The sequence below is a fragment of the Barbatula barbatula genome (genome assembly GCF_947034865.1).
Source record: "Barbatula barbatula genome assembly, chromosome: 2".
Lineage (NCBI taxonomy): Eukaryota > Metazoa > Chordata > Actinopteri > Cypriniformes > Nemacheilidae > Barbatula > Barbatula barbatula.
Window position 1 is genome coordinate 6,457,736 of NC_136767.1, and position 22,144 is coordinate 6,479,879.

Below are 22,144 nucleotides of genomic sequence, written 5' to 3' on the forward strand. Positions count from 1 at the left end.
TTGTTCACTAATGTTTCTTCTTCTTTCTTTCAATTTTTTTTAATTTGATGGTACTAATGAATGTTTATGAAATAAAAATAACCCGTTTTTACCCACTGAAAACAATAAACACATTTTTAAATATTGTTTTAAAAGTATTTAATTTTATTTTGAACAAGAGAACAAACATACATTTTTAGAACATTTTTGATAAGAGCTTTCTTGATTGAAAAAAAGCTAAAGCATGTGTAGTGGCATGTGTAATGGAATAATCACTACATCAAATTCAAATCACTTTTATTATCACCAACAGCATGTGGGCCGTGGTGAGTGATTTAACATTTAACAAATAACATACACCTTTACAATACACGTTTAACAAATAACATACTGTAATACACATTAGACATTTTATAAATAACAGTATACTTTCTATACTATACGCAATAATATACAACAGAATACACAATGCACAGAGTACGTGTAGATGTAATGGTTGGTAACTAGATGTTGTCAGAGTATTATTGTCTGCAAGTGCAGTACATGCTACATTGAAGTCCAGTTGGTATAAATTGTGTTGGTGGTGGAGTTAAAGTGCATGGTGAATGGTATAGACAGAGAGGTTTTCTGTGCGATGGTCAGTTAAATTTACATTTAGACATTTTACATTCGGTCTATTAGCAGATGCGTTTATCCAAAGCGGTTTACGGAGTAATAAGTGATATGTCATACAGTAGCAATAATACAATAGGTGCTAATCCAAAGTTACTAGTTTCAACAAAAGCCAGACCAATACCTGTGGAAAAAAATCATTTGTCTGTCAAGTATTCACAGAAGATTCACAGAAGTTCTAAGTGTTCTGCAGCCTGGTATTCTGAGGGAAAATGCTTGTCCCTCAGTCAGCTTGTGCGTGATCGGATACTGCGTAACCGTCTGCCTTAGGGCAGCAGAGAGAACAGTCCATGGCTTGGGTGGCTGCAGTCACTGATGATTCTCGACGGCTTTCCTCATGCACTGCCTGGTGTAGATGTCCTGGATGTTAGGACTCTGTCCTTCCTGTCTCGAGCTTCTAGCTCCCTGGGCAGAGTCATGACATTGCCACGTCTTTCGTGTTTCTGTTGTGTTATGTGTGGAGACATGTGGCTTTATGTTGTTACTTAATGCCACGTGTCTTCCTGTTATGTCTCTCAGCCCCACCCTCCTATCTCCTGTAATTTCATTAGGGTTTCATTCCCATCGTCTGTTTTGTAATTCACCTTGTTAGGGTTTCATTCCCATCAGCTGTCACCACTCTCCCCATGTAATCACTCCTCGTTAGTGTCTCCCTTTATATGGTCTCAGTTTCTCTCTGTTCAGTGTTGGTGCATTGTCTTTATCTTTTGTCTTATGGCTATTGTCTCACGGTAGTATCACAGTTTCTTGTCGTGTTGGACTACCCTGTTTCCTGTTTCGGTTTTGTGAAGTGTTTTGTTTCTAGTGTTTGTTTTCTAGTGTGTTTTTGTTCTTGTTTTTCCCCATTGCGGGTGTTTGATTTAATAAACATTTATATTTAACCCCTCGTCTGCCTGCATCTGGGTTCTGTCAAAACCATTTCGTGACAGAATGCACCAACCCATAAGAACCCAGCAGGCGGTGATTTTCCCTGCAAGGCCTCGCCAGCCTGGTCCCCTCTCCAGCATTCGCCAAGGGAACTTGAACCGGGACGAGTACCTGGACAGGTTCCTGGAAGCCGCAGTGGAGGAGCTCTTCGGGGAGGAAGAGGTGACGGCGGCGTTCAACAGCGGACTGAGGGTCCCCCTATCGCCCGCGGAGATGAGGAGGCTGAGACCGCTTGGCTTCGAGGGTGTGCTCCAGTTCGCCATGAGCCGACCGGAGCCCAGTGTCTCCGTCTGTCCGAGGTTGTCTTCTCCGTTGGGCCCCATCCCCGAGGATCACACCCTGGAGCTTGGGGTGGTGACCACCACCGCACCATCAGCCTCGGACCCTGCAACCTCTTCACCACCTACCAGTCTTCAGGGCAAGCGTGGAAGGAGAGAGTCCTGGGGGTCCTCTTCGGAGGCCTCCAACGCGGAGCCAGCCCCGTCCTTCACCTCATTCCTCCAGCCGACTACCAGGAAATTGGCTCGGCAGAAGAGGAAGAGGCAACGGAGGGGGGCACGTAAACCAGCCCAGCCGGTTCTCCTGCCGGTTCTTCACCCGGTTTCACAGCCGGCCTTCCAGTGGGCGATCCAGCAGGCTTCCAGTCCTGCCCTTCAGCAGGCATCCGGACCTGCCCATCCGCAGGCGGCCGGACCTGTCCTTCAGCAGGCGGCCGGACCTGTCCTTCAGCAGGCTTCCGGACCTGCCTTTCAGCAGGCTTCCGGACCTGCCTCTCCGCAGGCGTCAGGACCTGCCTCTCCGCAGGCGTCAGGACCTGCCTCTCAGCAGGCGTCAGGACCTGCCTCTCAGCAGGCGTCAGGACCTGCCTCTCAGCAGGCGTCAGGACCTGCCTCTCAGCAGGCGTCAGGACCTGCCTCTCAGCAGGCGTCAGGACCTGCCCTTCAGCAGGCGTCAGGACCTGCCCTTCAGCAGGCGGCCGGACCTGCCTTTCAGCAGGCTTCAGGACCTGCCTTCCCGCAGGCGTCAGGACCTGCCCCTCCGCAGGCGGCCTTCCAGCCGGTGCCTCAGCCAGTTCTCCGGCCGGCATCACCTCAAGCTTTTTTCCCCCTTGGACACACACCTCTCCCTAGCCCCTTCAAGTCCCCGCCGGTCTCGTCCGGTTGCTTCAAGTCCCCGCCGGTCTCGTCCGGTTGCTTCAAGTCCCCGCCGGTCTCGTCCGGTTGCTTCAAGTCCCCGCCGGTCTCGTCCGGTTGCTTCAAGTCCCCGCCGGTCTCGTCCGGTTGCTTCAAGTCCCCGCCGGTCTCGTCCGGTTGCTTCAAGTCCCCGCCGGTCTCGTCCGGTTGCTTCAAGTCCCCTCAACCTGTCCCGTCCGGTTGCTTCAAGTCCCCTCAACCTGTCCCGTCCGGTTGTTTCAAGTCTCCTCAACCTGTCCCGTCCGGTTGTTTCAAGTCTCCTCAACCTGTCCCGTCCGGTTGTTTCAAGTCTCCTCAACCTGTCCCACCCTTTTCTGGTGTCCCCAAGGTTTGGCCTCCCATTCCCCCACCCCCCCTCCCATGTTTGTTGTTTTTGTTGACCCACCCGAACCCCTTCATAGCCTCCCTTATGTTCCCCTTAGTTTGTTCTGTGTTGTGCTTGTGGTGTTTGTCTTTGTGTTTTGGTGTTTTGGCCCGCTGAAGTTTCTCCCTTGAGACGCCATGGGGCGTTTCTGGGGGCGGGGGTAATGTTAGGACTCTGTCCTTCCTGTCTCGAGCTTCTAGCTCCCTGGGCAGAGTCATGACATTGCCACGTCTTTCGTGTTTCTGTTGTGTTATGTGTGGAGACATGTGGCTTTATGTTGTTACTTAATGCCACGTGTCTTCCTGTTATGTCTCTCAGCCCCACCCTCCTATCTCCTTTAATTTCATTAGGGTTTCATTCCCATCGTCTGTTTTGTAATTCACCTCGTTAGGGTTTCATTCCCATCAGCTGTCACCACTCTCCCCATGTAATCACTCCTCGTTAGTGTCTCCCTTTATATGGTCTCAGTTTCTCTCTGTTCAGTGTTGGTGCATTGTCTTTATCTTTTGTCTTATGGCTATTGTCTCACGGTAGTATCACAGTTTCTTGTCGTGTTGGACTACCCTGTTTCCTGTTTCGGTTTTGTGAAGTGTTTTGTTTCTAGTGTTTGTTTTCTAGTGTGTTTTTGTTCTTGTTTTTCCCCATTGCGGGTGTTTGATTTAATAAACATCTATATTTAACCCCTCGTCTGCCTGCATCTGGGTTCTGTCAAAACCATTTCGTGACACTGGAGGGAGGGAAGATCATCTCCTACAGTGTGGCAGGCAGTTTGCAATACCCTTTGTAGATCTTTTCTATTTCTACTCTTGCTGTTTCCGTACAAGGCAGTGATGCAGCTCGACAGGATGCTTTCCACAGTGCAGGTGTAGAATGAGTGGAGGATGTGGGGACTCATTCCAAATTTCCTCAGGCGCATGAGGAAAAAGAGGCATTTGTCGTGCCTTCTTCAGCACTGCATCTGTGTGAGGAGACCATGTGAGGTCTTCCTAGAAACTTAAATCTGCTGACCCGCTCCACAGGTGTCCCGTCGATGATGATGGGGGTGTGTTCTGTCTTCTGTCTCATGAAATCCACCACCAACTCCTTGGTTTTGTTGATGTTGATTGAGAGGTTGTTTTCTTGGCACCAGCGTGTCAGAGTATGCACCTCTTCTCTGTAGGCCAGCCCTCTTCTCTGGCAGGAACACGGTTGGTGTGCCCTGGGTAGGAACCAGCGAGCTCGGAGCCTGCTCTCCCAACAGCACGCAAAATACGCATTCCATTCTCTACCCTTGCTCTATTGTTGTTATCTGCATAGGCGAACTCGTAAATTGTTGTTTGGCCGCTTTAATGGTATTCCGGAGGTGGTGGTTGGCTTTTTTTTGTTCTTCCTGATGAAACACGTGACGGTGTCCGAGAACCTTGATGTCATCATCAGAAGCTGCCTGGAACATCTGCCTGTCTTCTCCGTTGGGCCCCATCCCCGAGGATCACACCCTGGAGCTTGGGGTGGTGACCACCACCGCACCATCAGCCTCGGACCCTGCAACCTCTTCACCACCTACCAGTCTTCAGGGCAAGCGTGGAAGGAGAGAGTCCTGGGGGTCCTCTTCGGAGGCCTCCAACGCGGAGCCAGCCCCGTCCTTCACCTCATTCCTCCAGCCGACTACCAGGAAATTGGCTCGGCAGAAGAGGAAGAGGCAACGGAGGGGGGCACGTAAACCAGCCCAGCCGGTTCTCCTGCCGGTTCTTCACCCGGTTTCACAGCCGGCCTTCCAGTGGGCGATCCAGCAGGCTTCCAGTCCTGCCCTTCAGCAGGCATCCGGACCTGCCCATCCGCAGGCGGCCGGACCTGTCCTTCAGCAGGCGGCCGGACCTGTCCTTCAGCAGGCTTCCGGACCTGCCTTTCAGCAGGCTTCCGGACCTGCCTCTCCGCAGGCGTCAGGACCTGCCTCTCCGCAGGCGTCAGGACCTGCCTCTCAGCAGGCGTCAGGACCTGCCTCTCAGCAGGCGTCAGGACCTGCCTCTCAGCAGGCGTCAGGACCTGCCTCTCAGCAGGCGTCAGGACCTGCCTCTCAGCAGGCGTCAGGACCTGCCCTTCAGCAGGCGTCAGGACCTGCCCTTCAGCAGGCGGCCGGACCTGCCTTTCAGCAGGCTTCAGGACCTGCCTTCCCGCAGGCGTCAGGACCTGCCCCTCCGCAGGCGGCCTTCCAGCCGGTGCCTCAGCCAGTTCTCCGGCCGGCATCACCTCAAGCTTTTTTCCCCCTTGGACACACACCTCTCCCTAGCCCCTTCAAGTCCCCGCCGGTCTCGTCCGGTTGCTTCAAGTCCCCGCCGGTCTCGTCCGGTTGCTTCAAGTCCCCGCCGGTCTCGTCCGGTTGCTTCAAGTCCCCGCCGGTCTCGTCCGGTTGCTTCAAGTCCCCGCCGGTCTCGTCCGGTTGCTTCAAGTCCCCGCCGGTCTCGTCCGGTTGCTTCAAGTCCCCGCCGGTCTCGTCCGGTTGCTTCAAGTCCCCTCAACCTGTCCCGTCCGGTTGCTTCAAGTCCCCTCAACCTGTCCCGTCCGGTTGTTTCAAGTCTCCTCAACCTGTCCCGTCCGGTTGTTTCAAGTCTCCTCAACCTGTCCCGTCCGGTTGTTTCAAGTCTCCTCAACCTGTCCCACCCTTTTCTGGTGTCCCCAAGGTTTGGCCTCCCATTCCCCCACCCCCCCTCCCATGTTTGTTGTTTTTGTTGACCCACCCGAACCCCTTCATAGCCTCCCTTATGTTCCCCTTAGTTTGTTCTGTGTTGTGCTTGTGGTGTTTGTCTTTGTGTTTTGGTGTTTTGGCCCGCTGAAGTTTCTCCCTTGAGACGCCATGGGGCGTTTCTGGGGGCGGGGGTAATGTTAGGACTCTGTCCTTCCTGTCTCGAGCTTCTAGCTCCCTGGGCAGAGTCATGACATTGCCACGTCTTTCGTGTTTCTGTTGTGTTATGTGTGGAGACATGTGGCTTTATGTTGTTACTTAATGCCACGTGTCTTCCTGTTATGTCTCTCAGCCCCACCCTCCTATCTCCTTTAATTTCATTAGGGTTTCATTCCCATCGTCTGTTTTGTAATTCACCTCGTTAGGGTTTCATTCCCATCAGCTGTCACCACTCTCCCCATGTAATCACTCCTCGTTAGTGTCTCCCTTTATATGGTCTCAGTTTCTCTCTGTTCAGTGTTGGTGCATTGTCTTTATCTTTTGTCTTATGGCTATTGTCTCACGGTAGTATCACAGTTTCTTGTCGTGTTGGACTACCCTGTTTCCTGTTTCGGTTTTGTGAAGTGTTTTGTTTCTAGTGTTTGTTTTCTAGTGTGTTTTTGTTCTTGTTTTTCCCCATTGCGGGTGTTTGATTTAATAAACATCTATATTTAACCCCTCGTCTGCCTGCATCTGGGTTCTGTCAAAACCATTTCGTGACACTGGAGGGAGGGAAGATCATCTCCTACAGTGTGGCAGGCAGTTTGCAATACCCTTTGTAGATCTTTTCTATTTCTACTCTTGCTGTTTCCGTACAAGACAGTGATGCAGCTCGACAGGATGCTTTCCACAGTGCAGGTGTAGAATGAGTGGAGGATGTGGGGACTCATTCCAAATTTCCTCAGGCGCATGAGGAAAAAGAGGCATTTGTCGTGCCTTCTTCAGCACTGCATCTGTGTGAGGAGACCATGTGAGGTCTTCCTAGAAACTTAAATCTGCTGACCCGCTCCACAGGTGTCCCGTCGATGATGATGGGGGTGTGTTCTGTCTTCTGTCTCATGAAATCCACCACCAACTCCTTGGTTTTGTTGATGTTGATTGAGAGGTTGTTTTCTTGGCACCAGCGTGTCAGAGTATGCACCTCTTCTCTGTAGGCCAGCCCTCTTCTCTGGCAGGAACACGGTTGGTGTGCCCTGGGTAGGAACCAGCGAGCTCGGAGCCTGCTCTCCCAACAGCACGCAAAATACGCATTCCATTCTCTACCCTTGCTCTATTGTTGTTATCTGCATAGGCGAACTCGTAAATTGTTGTTTGGCCGCTTTAATGGTATTCCGGAGGTGGTGGTTGGCTTTTTTTTGTTCTTCCTGATGAAACACGTGACGGTGTCCGAGAACCTTGATGTCATCATCAGAAGCTGCCTGGAACATCTGCCTGGACGGGGATCACAAACGCTCTTTTCTTCCTGATTTTGCAAAGAATCAATCAGAGGCAAAATCTTCACTGGAGGAAAAGCTATACCATGTGGCGCATCGTCAGCGTATTTCCTGGGAGAGGGGCTTGGGATACTGAGAAGAATATCCGGTTGTGTGCGTTCTCGCTCGTGGCGAAAAAGTCCACTTCTGTTTCACCAAAGTGACTCAATATCCATCTGACAGAGCTCTGATATTTTTATCCAATATTTTTAAAGTTGGACTCGAACCTGTACAGTCTCAAGAAATATACTACCTGAACCTGACCTGATTATTATTTAAAAGCTGGACCCGAACAGAACAATTAGCTATTAACGAGTCGAAAAAATAACTTTTTGTCTTACCTTCTGTTAGTAGACTTCTTCCTAGTTCCTGACTGTGATGCATACATTTCTCCTTGCTAATGTTCCATCCTTGCCGATTAAACCAACACGGTCAATCCACTCATTAGTACAGCTTCAAACGTTTGCCTGCTGTCACAACACAACCATATAAAAACTATAACAATTGCTCGTTCAGTGCCATGACTGGAAACATAAGAAGCAGCATTATTTGTTTGCTATCATTTCTGTGCTCTCTGAGCCTTTTCTGACCAAAAATGTAGACATAACAAGACGATTCATTCATATTATCATAAGCATGGGAGCTAGTGCAATGCACGCTGAATCAAACTTAAAAAACGCGCCTCACGAAGTAGCCTACACTTAATGGCGCTAACTTTTCTGTCGTCTTTGTCCACAATTTGCACGAAGGAGGCCCTGACAGAAGAAGTGCCAGTAGTTTCATCTTTTTTCACATCAGCTGCATCTGTTTGTGTTACTACAAGCTGTTGCGACCTCAGTCCAGAGGAATTTGAATTGAGAACCCGGTTATGAAGGCATCTTGCAGTAACACATTGTAACGGAGTTCTGCTTCTGACTGCTTAGATCGCTTGTGTTTTTTTAGCTTATTGTTCCAGGCTTAAATTTTTTCATCCTAATTTCACAAGGTGCAGGCTTCAAAACAAGCAGAGTGCTGACAGGTGTTCTCTGATCTACTCTGGTTTTACACAGACCCGAGGAAACAGGATTGGGATCCTACCCGACCCTGAAATTATTTGATCTAGTGACTTAAAAATCTTTTATTATACATACTGTAACTGAATATGTTGGAATTAAAAAACAAATTCGGCAAGATATTCATTATTATGGCATTAATTAAAAAAATAAAACGTTTAATTTATAAGCTGAGATATAACTCAATTGCTCTAAAGTATTCAAAACATGGGGAAAACAGGCTTTTGGATTTGATCCATATAATTCCACATCGTCAGCATTAAGGGAAATGTTCTGTTCTTTTCAGTTCCAGCCCTAAGAATACCAATTATTTTACGATTATTACGAAAAGAGATTGCAGGAGGCTCAATGGCTATAGCCAACAAAAGTCGGGACAGGGGAAAACCCTGACTGAACATAGTGGGGACGGGGGAAACCCTGTCTTGTCCCACGTTGGAGAGAAAAATATTCACCATTAATACAATTTTTATGCATTTTCTTGCCACTGTTTATGATGTTTAATGTTACAGAAAATTCATGATTGCTGGTAGAAATTTTTGATATACTGTAGACTAAATAAGTGTACAAAATACATAAATGACTGAGAGTGCAGTTAGGGGTTGCTTTTTCAAAGAATGTCATAATTTGCTTGTTGAACCATTGCATGTTTATTCATTTTTGTTGTTGACCAACTACCAATGATGCGAAGATTAATTGTTTTACGCATCAGGAAAGATGCTAGTTTTTTGTTTAAGCTCTTTAAACAAAAAGGTTACCACAAATCAAGTCACATATTGCTTAATACAATTGCTACAAAATTAGTTGAATAGAAAAAAGGTGTGGTTGTAATTGTTTGTCTTGTTATTAAATAAAATGTTATTATATCTATTATAGAAAGGGAATACTGCACTTCACATTGCTGCATTAGCTGGACAGGAACAGGTGGTCACAGAGCTGGTTAACTATGGAGCCAATGTCAATGCTCAGTCCCAGGTTTGCAAATAACAGGAATGCTACAACCTTTTATTTTTGTTAGACGTCTTGATATGGTACATTGTCACAACAATAGCACACTATTTGTAAACAAGCTCACAGTGAAGCTTTATAGCTAAATGATTTTGACTGCATGCAGTGTTGCTCTCCAAACTAAAATGTTTTTTAATTTGTATACTTGTGTTATTTTTGATGTTGTACCGACATATGTTGGATTTTCCAGACTATTTATAAAACGAATTGTAAATTGTATTTGCCATTACATTTTCTAATTTTGAATGTAAACATGTTGACATAATTTCATTATATACACATAAAATGTCTGCCTGATTTCAAATGGAAAAGAAAATCCATTTGCAATTGTATTTCCCATGTCTTACAAGTTATGGCAATGTCATATGTGACCTTGCACAACAAAACCAGTCATAAGTAGCACAAGTATGTAGCAGCAGCCAATCATAAAGTGTATGTATTTTATGACAAAAATCATTAGGATATTAAGTAAAGATTGTGTTCAATGAAGATATTTTGTAGTACATTTCCTACTGTAAATATAGAAACATTCTTTTTGTTGAGTGACAAAAATGGCGAACAAAAATGAGCGGAAACACATCTGCAAACCTGCAACTGGCTCTCAAAGGGAATGATAGACGAGACTCTGATTGGTTTACTGCACATTAAGCCCCAAAAATACCCATTACTCATTTAGAGAATCGGGACAACCCGTTTTGACCAGGGGTGCCGACCATTTTCCCATCGCTAAACTAGCAAAAGTGGATTCGGACACACCCTGAGTGCACCGGCGCAATTCTTAGAATTTTCGCTTTTGGGTTTATATACTCTCCACAACGTCATTATAGCGGTAAGCAAATGGATAGCGTCTCTTTTTAGCAACGATTCCAGATTTTCTAATAGTTGTATCTCGCGCAAATATTGTCCTATCCCAACAATCCATGCATCAATAAAAAGCTTATTTATTCAGATTATGTATAAATCTCAATTTAAAAAATAGACCATTATGACTGGTTTTGTAGTACAGTGTCACTTATATCACATTCATAATTACCCATCCATATTTTAACCTCATCTGCATCACCTATGGATTAAAATTCTAATTAATTGTAATTTCTGTTTCCAAATCATTGCATGTAAATCTGTCATTAGTGTTGGGGTGATATTATACTATGGGGCTCTGTGAGGTCACTCACAATCGATTAGATTTTGTGATAACAGAATTAAAAATTTAGCAGACAATGATTGTACGGTCATGCTGCAACAAAACTGCAAAGTTGCATTTGCATTTAAATTGTCACAATTTTACATCCACAGACAGAAAACTAAATCACAAATACAATTAGCAAAGCAATATTGAATTGTATTAAAAACATAATTCTAAAAATGGTAAAAGTCTGGAAAATCCCTCTATAAATATGGTGTTAATGTCTATATTTAACAGAAGGGGTTTACACCACTCTACATGGCTGCACAAGAGAATCACCTGGAAGTTGTGAAGTTTCTACTGGACAACGGAGCCAATCAGATGATTCCAACCGAGGTAATACATTAAACATGGGGTGTAAAACTAAATTCCCAGAGAGCCGCAGCTCTGCAGAGTTTAGCTTAAACCTTAATCAAACACACTTTTGCTGATCAAGCTTTTCTGTAATATTAGAAAATTCTGAGCTGGTGTGGTTGGAATTAAACTCTGCTGGACACTCGCCCTCCAGTAACTGAGTTTGACACCCGTGCAAATCTGTGCATTAAAAGATATTCACTTGTTCATTGTTTCTAATGCACCTCACTCAGCTGACAGGCTAGAGTTGAGAGATTCAGGTGTAAAAAGATAAACTCTGTTTACAATATCAAAGTTAAAATAATTTAAATCCCCAGGCACACGTAATTAGGGCCCGAGCACCAAGTTGCAGGCCGTAGGTCTCGCACCACTGATACAGTGCCCTATTGTTTTACGTTCGTACGGATTCTTCTAAGGATTATTAGGGCCCAGGTCCCATTTGTTGCCCTCTTGTTCTTTTATGGCTTCATCTTCTTCAATTGTTCAGGGTTTTTGGGTCATTAACATGCTCAAAAACATGGCACAAACATTTGGTTTCCACAGGGTGTCTGATATTTGACCTGTGTTTTGAATTCCATAACCTCTTATGTTTTACTTATAGTCATTTTTTTCTTGTACAGCTGCTTTGTAACAATGAAAATTGTAAAAAGCGCTATATAAATAAAGCTGACTTGACTTGACAGGGGCTGGAGTTCAGGCCAGGCTTATCCCATGTTGTCCTGGGATCCCGGCTTGGCTACGTGCCCAAAGTTCCCACCACTCCCTTCAGGGACCATATGGTGAAATTGCAGCGCTCCCCTCTGGGGAGGAAGACCCAACCCTTACTGTGTTGTGTCCAGTATGAGCCCTGCGCCTCTACTTGGAATGCACGCAGAGTGTCATGGAGCTCTGAGCAATTCTTTGTCTGTTTTGGAGAGCAGCAGAAGAGGAGAGCTGTCTCTAAACAGAGATTGGCGCACTGGGTTGTGGACGCCATCACTTTGGTATACCGATCCCAATCTCAGGGCACCTCTCTGGCAGACATCTGCAGAGCTGTCCAGTACATTCGCAAGATTCTACAACCTCCGTGGAAGAACCGGTGTCTGACCGCGTCTTGAGGTAAGACCGACGGTTGGATGTGTGTATGCCTGCAAAGCACCTTCTCCCCTAATCAGGCGAGTAAGCGCACTATTCCAGCTTCCCTACCCCCTCCACTGGACGAAGTAAAGGCACTCCATCCATCACTAAGCCCTTCGAGTTTATGAGCCCGGCGGAGCGGCTTGTATTCCAAGCCCAGTATAAGTGAGTTTCCCTCACAAGGTGAACCCGGATACCTGAGCACGTGCCCCACACGTAATTACTCCCCCTCCCTGAAGGTCCCGTCTGACATCTCCTCACTCTTGGTTCCCCTGTTGGTGAACCTGTGACCTCCCCTCTGTGAACTCCACCGCTTCTGTGCCCCCCTGGTTGGAGCCCCGCACTACTACTCCCATGAGATCTCCCCACTAGTGAGACCGTGTAGGTATTCCACGTATTCTTTCTCAGGCAAGGGGGTTGCGCTTCTCTGTGTTCCTTACAGTGTTGGGCGGCTATTTCGCCTCTAGAGTAGCAAGGCCACCGCCTGTACGGCTGTTAGTAAGAGCTTCTAATGATCACACATGATTGATTCGCCAAGTTCATTGGCCTTTTAAAAGTCCAATCAGAGATGATAGGTTCTCAAGTCAAAACCCATTCTGTCAGTCTCGACACAACGTCTCGTTGCCTCCATCAGGGAACTGAGGTTACATCCGTAACCAAGACGTTTTCTTTGCTGTAGCGGTCACACGAGGTGTCGCTTTTAAACTGGTACTGTGTACTTTAGTCTGTGTTGGTTTTATGATCAAACTGGGAGGAAGTGTCTGTCATGTATTTGCAATCTGGTCCATTATTAATACTCAGTTAGTTCACCCAAAAGTTAAATTACTCACTCTCTAGTTGTTCCAAACCTGTTAAAATGTATTTGTTTGGTTGAACACAGAGAAAGATATTTGGACGAATGCTTGTAACCAAACAGTTCTTGGACCCCATTGATTTCCATAATAGCATTAGTTTGTTCTGTAAGTTGTCACCTCTAGTGGTGCAGAACCTATTAGTATTTAAACCAGTTAAAATCAAGTTATTTTTGAATACCTTTGTCTATTAATTAAACTTTGTAAAATGTTATTTTGAAGGTCTAAAATTCTGTCACATATGTATTTTATCGTCAGGATGGCTTTACCCCTCTTGCTGTGGCTCTTCAGCAGGGCCATGAGAATGTAGTGGCCCTGCTCATCAACCACGGTACTAAGGGCAAGGTCCGCCTTCCTGCGCTGCATATCGCTGCTCGAAATGATGACACGCGAACTGCCGCCGTACTTTTACAGAATGACCCAAATCCTGATGTCTTAAGCAAGGTTTGTGTATGAGCAAGGTTTGTGCAATTGATGAATAACTTTTTTTTTCTTTTCATTTAAAGGCAATATGGCTGGTTGTTAAATCTATTTCTTACAATCTCCTACAGACAGGCTTCACACCACTTCACATTGCAGCCCACTATGAGAACTTGAATGTTTCCCAATTACTTCTAAACCGAGGAGCTGATGTGAACTTCACGCCCAAGGTCTGTCTTTTCAACATTTGCCACATTGTGCCTCTGTGTGCCTTACAATCAATATGCAAACTAAAGTGGCTTTCTTTCAGAATGGGATCACACCTTTACATATTGCATCCAGAAGAGGAAATGTTATCATGGTTAGACTTTTGCTGGACCGTGGAGCAAAGATTGACGCTAAGACTAAAGTATGTTATAACAAAAAACTGTTTACTTTAACCACATTGAAAATTAAATATACAGCCTACATACATGTGTACACATTTGTCCTTCTTACTTTCTTGCTCCAGGATGAGTTGACTCCTCTTCACTGTGCAGCCAGAAATGGCCATGTAAGAATAATCGAGATCCTTTTGGACCAAGGAGCCCCAATACAGGCCAAGACTAAAGTAGGCATCTGCCATAGTGCATTGGGTTTAAAAATGAACAAATGGTCAGAAATACTTCCAGTGATATGAAGTTAAAAACTTATTGTAATCTAATTTTATTTTCTCAAACAATAAAGTATTTATGATGCGTACCCTATTTACTTCTGTAGAAAAAGGAAGCCAATATAGCCCAGATATGCCTACTGAAATGTGGTTGACTGGACTGAGTTAGGATGAATTGTTAAGTTGTGAAGGAGAACTAACAGGAAAGCGATTTACTGCCCCTTTGAGAAGGCAATACAAGACACCATTCGTTTGCTGAATGCAGGGTTCTTGATGGGGTGTACGAGTGTTTGAGTGTGTGAAAGTATGCCGGTGCAGATCCAGTGATAGTCCTTTAGGCAAGTATTAGTGACTTGAATCTGATAGAGGCTTCAACTGGTAGCCAGTGAAGAGAGATGAAAAGGGCTTAACATGAGCCCTTTGCACTCTTGAGAGACGAGGCATGCTGCTGCATTCTGAACCAGCTGAAGTGGTTTGATAGATTTAGCAGGAAGACCAGCAAGGAGAGAATCTCAGTAGTCCAGCCTTGAGATACCAGTCAGAAGCATAGGGTTTCTCCAGGTGGATGTAGAAGTCCCCAAAGACTACAATAGGGCCGCCATCCTCCGGAAATGATGAGAGCGGCACATCTAACTCTTCAATGAAGTTGTAAAGAGGACCTGGGGGCGGTAAACTACAACAACACTAAGATTTTCAAATGAATAGTTGTTGCATTGTGAAGATAGACAATTATTGTTGATAAGCAAACCTGTGCCTCCTGCTCTTCCAGTTTGTGGAGAGAGCAGCAGGTTTAGCTTCTTTAGGAGTCCTCAGCATGAATCCATGTCTCAGCAAGACCTAAAATGTGAATGTCAGACTCACTAGCTAAAGCATGGATGAAGTCAGTCCTGTTCACAGCTGACTGTCAGTTCCAAAGACCCACAGATAGAGAGAGAGGTGTAGAAGGGGAGGTGTGAATGGGAAGCATGTTAGATTGAATATTAAATATACTAAAGTGCCTTGCCAGTGTTTTTGCTCGGTGGAGTAGCCTTGTCGAGTTGCAGGTCTTTTCCCTCGTCAGTATTCACACAAGCAGGGCTTCACATGAGGGCTAACACTACCGCGGTGAGGCAGCACATAAGGATGTTTTGGGATTAGCGCAAACATAATACAGCTGAAGACGCCTTTTCGATTATCAAAACATAGCATGAACGACTTGAAGGGGCCTCGGATCAAACAGCGATCAACAAGCTCCATGCTTTTAAGTGCAAAACTATAATGTCTAGCAACTACGAGGGGCTAACGGCACTTTAATATGACTTCAGTAACACAGTACCCAACATATGAAAACGCTAACACCTTAGCGCCCAGTCAACAGGTAGATTAATTAAACTAGCAAAAATAAACTTACCTAACAACAGGCAACAGTGTAGGCAACATTAAAACAGGGTAAAGATAAGACTTATGCACTACTGCAGTCTATTGCTGAATAATCGCTTAATGAATAACTGCTGTTTAAAAAATTAATTATAATTTCCTTACAATCCATCTGCTTTTAAATCATCATTTGAAAATCCTGACATTGATGTCAGTCAGAAAATAATGTGCATAATATGTTGTATCGTACAAAATTATTATACAATGTATATTTGTAAATAGAAAGCATTTACGAATTGCAGAGGTCCAGGGAGTACACACGATTCCTGGATTACTTCATTCCTGGATATCTTGATCACTCTTGTTGTCACGATAATATCTTACGATACTCTGCAATATTGTGGTAATTAAAATCAGTCAGAGCCCCAGGCCCCTATGCAAACATTTCATGCCTGTATCCAGCCTAGTGAGGGGATCTTTTTGCCGTTTCTCCCCTCATTTTGATTTGAATCATGAGGTTTATGTCCATCATTTTGGGGCATTTTTATGCACTCATTTTCTGCTTGTCTTTTGGTATCTTAAATCATCAGTGTGTAGTTATTTGGAGGATCTATTTAGAGAAATGCAATATAAACAAATACAACAGTATTTGTATTTAGACAAATACAACAGGATGGCGCCGCGAATGGCTGCCTCGGTGTGGAGCTCTCCAGTAGTCTTGCTGTTTTTGTTAGTTTGTCCTGTTTTATGTCTGTCAAACACTATCAGTTTTACAAGGAACGAACTGCTGAACATTTGGCAGTGGACACCAACTAATCTGCAACCAGTTTTCGATTTTTCTGACGTTTTGCTGGATATTTTAGTCAGTGCAGTGGCGTGGAGAGGACGCCAGAAGAAACGCAAGCACGGGAAGCGAGCCGGCGCGCTCGTCAAGCTCAGACAGCGCGGCCTAAGAACGCCGTTGCCAAGCATTCATCTTGCGAATCTCCGCTCTCTACCTAACAAAATGGACGAACTTCGCCTGCTTTCAAGCAAAAACGAGGTTTTTACAAACTCTGCTGCTCTGTGCTTTACGGAAACCTGGCTGAACGAAACCATTCCGGACAGCGCGTTACATCTGCCGGACTTTCTGTTGTTCAGAGCGGATCGCGATACGGAGACAACGGGGAAAACGCGCGGTGGTGGGACATGCTTTTACATCAACAGAAGGTGGTGTACGGATGTAACTGTGTTAAAGAAGATGTGCTGTCCTGATGTGGAAGCGCTTTTCATTAACTGTAAACCGTTCTACTCGCCGCGGGAGTTTTCATCAGTCATCCTCGTAAGTGTTTACATTCCACCACAAGCACACGTGCGGACTGCGCTGCAACAGCTGGCTGATCTGATCACAGACACAGAACAACAACACCCGGATTCTGTCTTTATCATTCTAGGAGACTTTAATCAGGCAAAACTCACACGTGAGCTGCCTAAATTTAAACAACATATCACATGCCCCACAAGAGACAATAATATTTTAGACCATTGCTACACTACTATAAAAGGTGCATATCGCTCTGTCGCCCGAGCAGCTCTAGGACTCTCTGATCACTGCCTGGTTCATCTGCTACCAACTTACAGACAAAAACTTAAAACTGCTAAGCCAGAAATAAGGATTGTAAAGAGATGGACCAACGACACAGAGCCGGTCTTACAAGCCTGTTTTGAATGCACTGACTGGAGTGTTTTTGAAGCTGCTGCCACCGATCTGGACGAGCTCACAGAAACTGTTACATCATACATCAGTTTCTGTGAGGATTTATGCATCCCTACAAAGACTTATTTATCATTCAACAATGATAAACCATGGTTCACACTAAAACTCAGACAGCTGCGTCAGGCCAAAGAGGATGCCTACAGGAGCGGGGACAGGATCTGGTATAATCAGGCCAGAAACACTCTGACAAAGGAGATTGGGGTGGCTAAAAAGAGCTACGCCAAAAAGCTGGAAAACCAGTTTTCTGCCAACGACCCTGCATCAGTGTGGAAAGGCCTGAAAGACATTACCAACTACAAGACACCATCCCCTAGCATCGAGAGCAATAAACAGCTTGTTGAAGATTTAAATCACTTCTATTGTAGATTTGAGACCCTAGACCAGACACTTTACACCCACCATGACCATCTCTATACACAGCCATCAACACCTCCAGCCATCCCCCTCTCCTCCCACCCTGCACTTCAGATCAGTGAGGATAACGTACGCCAGATCTTTAGAAAACAAAAGAGAAGGAAAGCACCAGGCCCAGACGGTGTTTCACCAGCCTGTCTGAAGACCTGCGCTGACCAGCTGGCCTCCATCTTCTCACTGATCTTCAACAGATCACTGGAGCTGTGCAAAGTCCCTTCGTGCTTTAAACGCTCCATCATCATCCCAATCCCAAAGAAACCAAAGATCACTGGACTCAATGACTACAGACCTGTGGCTTTAACATCTGTTGCCATGAAGTCATTTGAAAGACTGGTGTTGGCTTATTTGAAGGTCATCACTGACCCTTTGCTGGACCCCCTGCAGTTTGCCTAAAGAGCAAACCGGTCTGTGGATGATGCAGTTAACATGGGACTGCATTACACCCTACAACATCTGGACAAACCAGGGACTTATGCGAGGATCTTGTTCGTGGACTTCAGTTCTGCCTTCAATACAATCATCCCATCACTGCTCCAGACCAAACTGACCCAGCTCTCTGTCCCTAGCTCTGTCTGTCAATGGATCACCAGCTTTCTGACAGACAGACAACAGTTAGTCAGAATGGGCAAAATCATGTCAGACAGCCGCGCCATCAGCACTGGTGCCCCACAGGGATGTGTTCTCTCCCCACTGCTCTTCTCCCTGTACACCAACGACTGCACCTCTAAAGACCCCTCCGTCAAGCTCCTGAAGTTTGCAGACGACACTACTGTTATCGGTCTCATCCGGAACGGTGACGAGTCTGCATACAGACAGGAGGTGGAGCAGCTGGCTCTATGGTGCAGGTACAACAACCTGGAGCTGAACACGCTCAAAACAGTGGAGATCATAGTGGACTTTAGGAGAAACCCCCCTGCACTTCCCCCACTCACCATCATGAACAGCACTGTGATTGCAGTAGAGTCATTCAGGTTCGTGGGCACCACCATCTCTCAGGATCTGAAGTGGGACGCTCACATCGACTCTATTGTAAAAAAAGCCCAGCAGAGACTTTACTTCCTCCGGCAGCTGAGGAAGTTCAACCTGCCACAGGAGCTGCTCGTACAGTTCTACTCAGCTGTCATCGAATCCATCATCTGCACCTCCATCACCGTCTGGTTCGGCTCAGCCTCCAAAACTGACCTCGGAAGACTACAGCGGATAGTCCGGACTGCAGAGCGAATCATTTGCACTACTCTTCCTACACTTAAAGAACTGTACTCATCCAGAGTGGGTAAAAGGGCTCACAAAATTACCCTGGACCCCTCACACCCAGCACACTCTCTGTTTGAACTCTTACCATCTGGTCGACGCTACAGAGCACCGAGCACTAAAACATCCAGACACAGGAAGAGCTTCTTTCCTCAAGCCATCTACCTCATGAACAGTTAAATGTTCACCTTTTGCAATAAATGTGTGCAATATTTTTGTGCCAGATTTTTCGTATATAGCACCTTAAAATGTGTATATTTTAAACACCTGTAGATATCTCATAGAATCTGTATATACATGTCATACACCCTACAGTGCAATAAATGTGTGCAATACTTTCCCTCAGACATTTCACAGATAAACTCATAACTTGTATATTTTAATATGTCACACTGCACTTTCACCTTTGTGTGCTTAACTTTTATTTTTATTCTGTACTTTCGTTGCCTTTGTTGATTGTTACTTGTCTTGTAACCTTACTTGTGTACTGGAAGCTTCTGTAACCAAGACAAATTCCTCGTGTGTGTAAGCACACCTGGCAATAAAGCTTGTTCCGAGTTTCCGAGTAATATACATAACTATGTATTCAGAGGTGTATAAAGACCTAACATGCCAAAGCACTGTTTTTCTTACCTTCAAATTTGCCATTTTTATCTACATACAGCGCAGGTTCCCTTGCACGGAATGTTGTTGACATGTTATGTTATCGGAATGTTATCGTGTCACGTTTGGTTAGGATGTGGTCTATTAATTTAGCATAGGCCTCCATCTTCTCTTAACCCTACAAGAGAATAAGCAGGGTTGAAAAAATAGACGGACGCATTAAACTTCATAATATAATTAATATAATGAAATTATACTGAATTGCTTTAATAATGCATACTTTTGGTGGCTCTTATATGGACATTGTCATATTATCTTTGCACAGAATGGCCTGTCACCCATACACATGGCAGCTCAGGGCGATCATTTGGACTGTGTCAAACAGCTATTACAGTACAATGCTGAAATTGATGACATCACCCTAGATCACCTTACACCACTGCATGTGGCAGCACACTGTGGACATCATCGTGTAGCCAAGGTGCTCGTGGATAAAGGAGCCAAACCTAATACCCGTGCTCTGGTTAGTTAACACACAGTTTTTAAAAACTAGAAATAAAATCATGCATCCTCACATATCACATACATTAAGTAATTTACTTTGAAAATATATAGCTATATTTACATATGTATTGTTTGCATTTATTAATATCTATTCATTTTTGTAACATTCTTAGAATGGCTTTACGCCGCTCCATATTGCCTGTAAGAAGAACCACATGCGTGTAATGGACCTACTCTTAAAGCACTCTGCATCACTGGAAGCTGTAACAGAGGTGAGGAACAGGAAGATGGGACCTGATTTTTAAATACAGTTTATTTACAGACACAATTTACAGCTTTGTGCAATCTTATCCTATATAAATAATTACATACCACGTGGTCTCTTTGTGTGTTTGCATTCTATCTAACAGTCAGGGCTGACACCACTGCATGTGTCCTCCTTTATGGGTCATCTGAATATAGTGAAGTTTCTGATGCAAAAAGGAGCTTCACCAGATGCCTCAAATGTGGTAAGAAACTAAACTAAATGTAACAGTTATGAGTGTGGTATTTTATTTTCACAGTAAACAATACCATTATACAATTTCTCTGCATGGCTCCCGCTGATTTCAGTGGGTTGATTCAGGATATAACCAAAGATCTATTTGGGCAGCGATCTTTAACTTGAGGACATCCCATTGATTATAGAGGGGGCACTGAAAAGGTGAAATTCGGAGCAGGAGGAAGGTCCTTTAGTTTTTTTAGTCAGGTTGAGTTTTTAAATGAAATGAAATGAATGAAATGGGGTTACCATAAGAGTGTAAATCTCAGACATCTGGAAGAAAGGGGTCAAGCCACTGTTTCTCTGAATTGAAAGGAAACGGTTGGAAGGGTTTAGCCATCTGGTCAGGATGCCTCCCATGGACAGAGTTCCAAGGGCAGCCCTAGGACACACACAAAGGGCTATATCTAAAGGCAAGTCTGGGTCACGTGGACTGCTCTTCTCTGAATGTTGTCTGCAGGACCCAGTTCCAAATAACCTCAGCGTTGTGTCCCTCTTAAGAAGTTACAGGAGAGAACACAGCGAGAAACAATATAGTCAGCAGAAAGATTATTTTACACAGCAGTTAAACATGTGTGGCGGTTTGCTTCACATAATCTTAAACATATCCTCAACACTTTAACCACATTGTATTGCAAACACAGATTACCGTTTATATAGAACAGATTAAGTTATATTTATATAGTTTTTTTTCTTTTATAAATTCTACCCATGTGGAGCATGTCTGTTTGTTCAGAAAGTCTTTCAGTGACTTCTACTTAAGTAGACGATGATCCTATGTCTCTGAAAAACCTACACGCCGGAGACCCAGACACTTAAGGCAGATGTTGTGTCCGTCCCCCTCCTCGATGAGTGCATTGCACCCTGTGGCAAGCAGAGTAACGACACGTACACGAGAAGTGCTAAACACAACCCTGGAGGGCAATTTTTATTATATTTGCTGAGGGAGCAGGAAAAAGAAGACAGGAAATGGCACTCCCGCTAGCCCCGGCGAACTGGTCCTGGATTCCGGAACTTGGAGTGGGCAGTTTGTTATGCTGCTTGTTTACGTGGCGGCGTCCTGCCGAACGTTCATTCGTCGGAGCACACCACGTGCTATTCTAGAATCCTTTCTATTTCCGGTTGTACAGGGGGAAGAACATTCCATAGTTGCTCCAATCAGACACCTTAACATAACTGTGAACCAATAACATGTTTAAGTCTGATAATTTACATAAATTCCTTGGTTACAATATTATTTTATTCTTGGTGTACGACACCACACTCAGAAAGGATAGATGGGTAGTGTTAATTGTATCCTGTAATAGTATACAGTTCCCATATTGTCAGCTATTGAAATCGTTAAATAGTAGTAGATAGAAATAATACAGTGCACGTTTTTAAGGTGGCTTACAATATTTCACTCTGTTGTTGTAGAAAGTGGAAACACCTCTACACATGGCATCTCGAGCTGGTCACTGTGAAGTTGCCGAGTTTCTACTACAAAATGGAGCCCCAGTGGATGCCAAAGCAAAGGTATTGACACTAACGAGTTAGTACTGGGCACAAATATGTTTGTCAAAGAATCGTAAAAATTAAAAAAAATCTTAACCCATCTGTCGAATAAGTCACTCTTTTGGTCAAACCTTAAACAAGTTTAGGCAGTTAGACACATTTGAAATTCTCACGCTGTCTTTTTTTTCACAATGTAGCAAACACAGTTTAAAATAAACACAGTACAGTCTAAATAACCTTAATACATTAACCCACAAAGAGAGAACGAAAAAGAGAAAGATGGG

The 22,144-nt window shown here is 44.8% G+C and overlaps 1 protein-coding gene across 1 annotated transcript in view; it reads left to right on the forward strand.

The window, feature by feature from the left end:
* ank1a (ankyrin 1, erythrocytic a) overlaps window positions 1-22,144 on the forward strand; it is a 155,217-nt gene that overhangs the window by 16,573 nt on the left and 116,500 nt on the right. Inside the window, exons 4-13 of the mRNA XM_079481249.1 lie at window positions 9,231-9,329; window positions 10,786-10,884; window positions 13,128-13,313; window positions 13,421-13,519; window positions 13,600-13,698; window positions 13,801-13,899; window positions 19,647-19,844; window positions 19,999-20,097; window positions 20,236-20,334; window positions 21,783-21,881. Coding sequence (XP_079337375.1) covers window positions 9,231-9,329; window positions 10,786-10,884; window positions 13,128-13,313; window positions 13,421-13,519; window positions 13,600-13,698; window positions 13,801-13,899; window positions 19,647-19,844; window positions 19,999-20,097; window positions 20,236-20,334; window positions 21,783-21,881 — 1,176 coding nt within the window. The remainder of the gene's footprint in view (window positions 1-9,230; window positions 9,330-10,785; window positions 10,885-13,127; window positions 13,314-13,420; window positions 13,520-13,599; window positions 13,699-13,800; window positions 13,900-19,646; window positions 19,845-19,998; window positions 20,098-20,235; window positions 20,335-21,782; window positions 21,882-22,144) is intronic.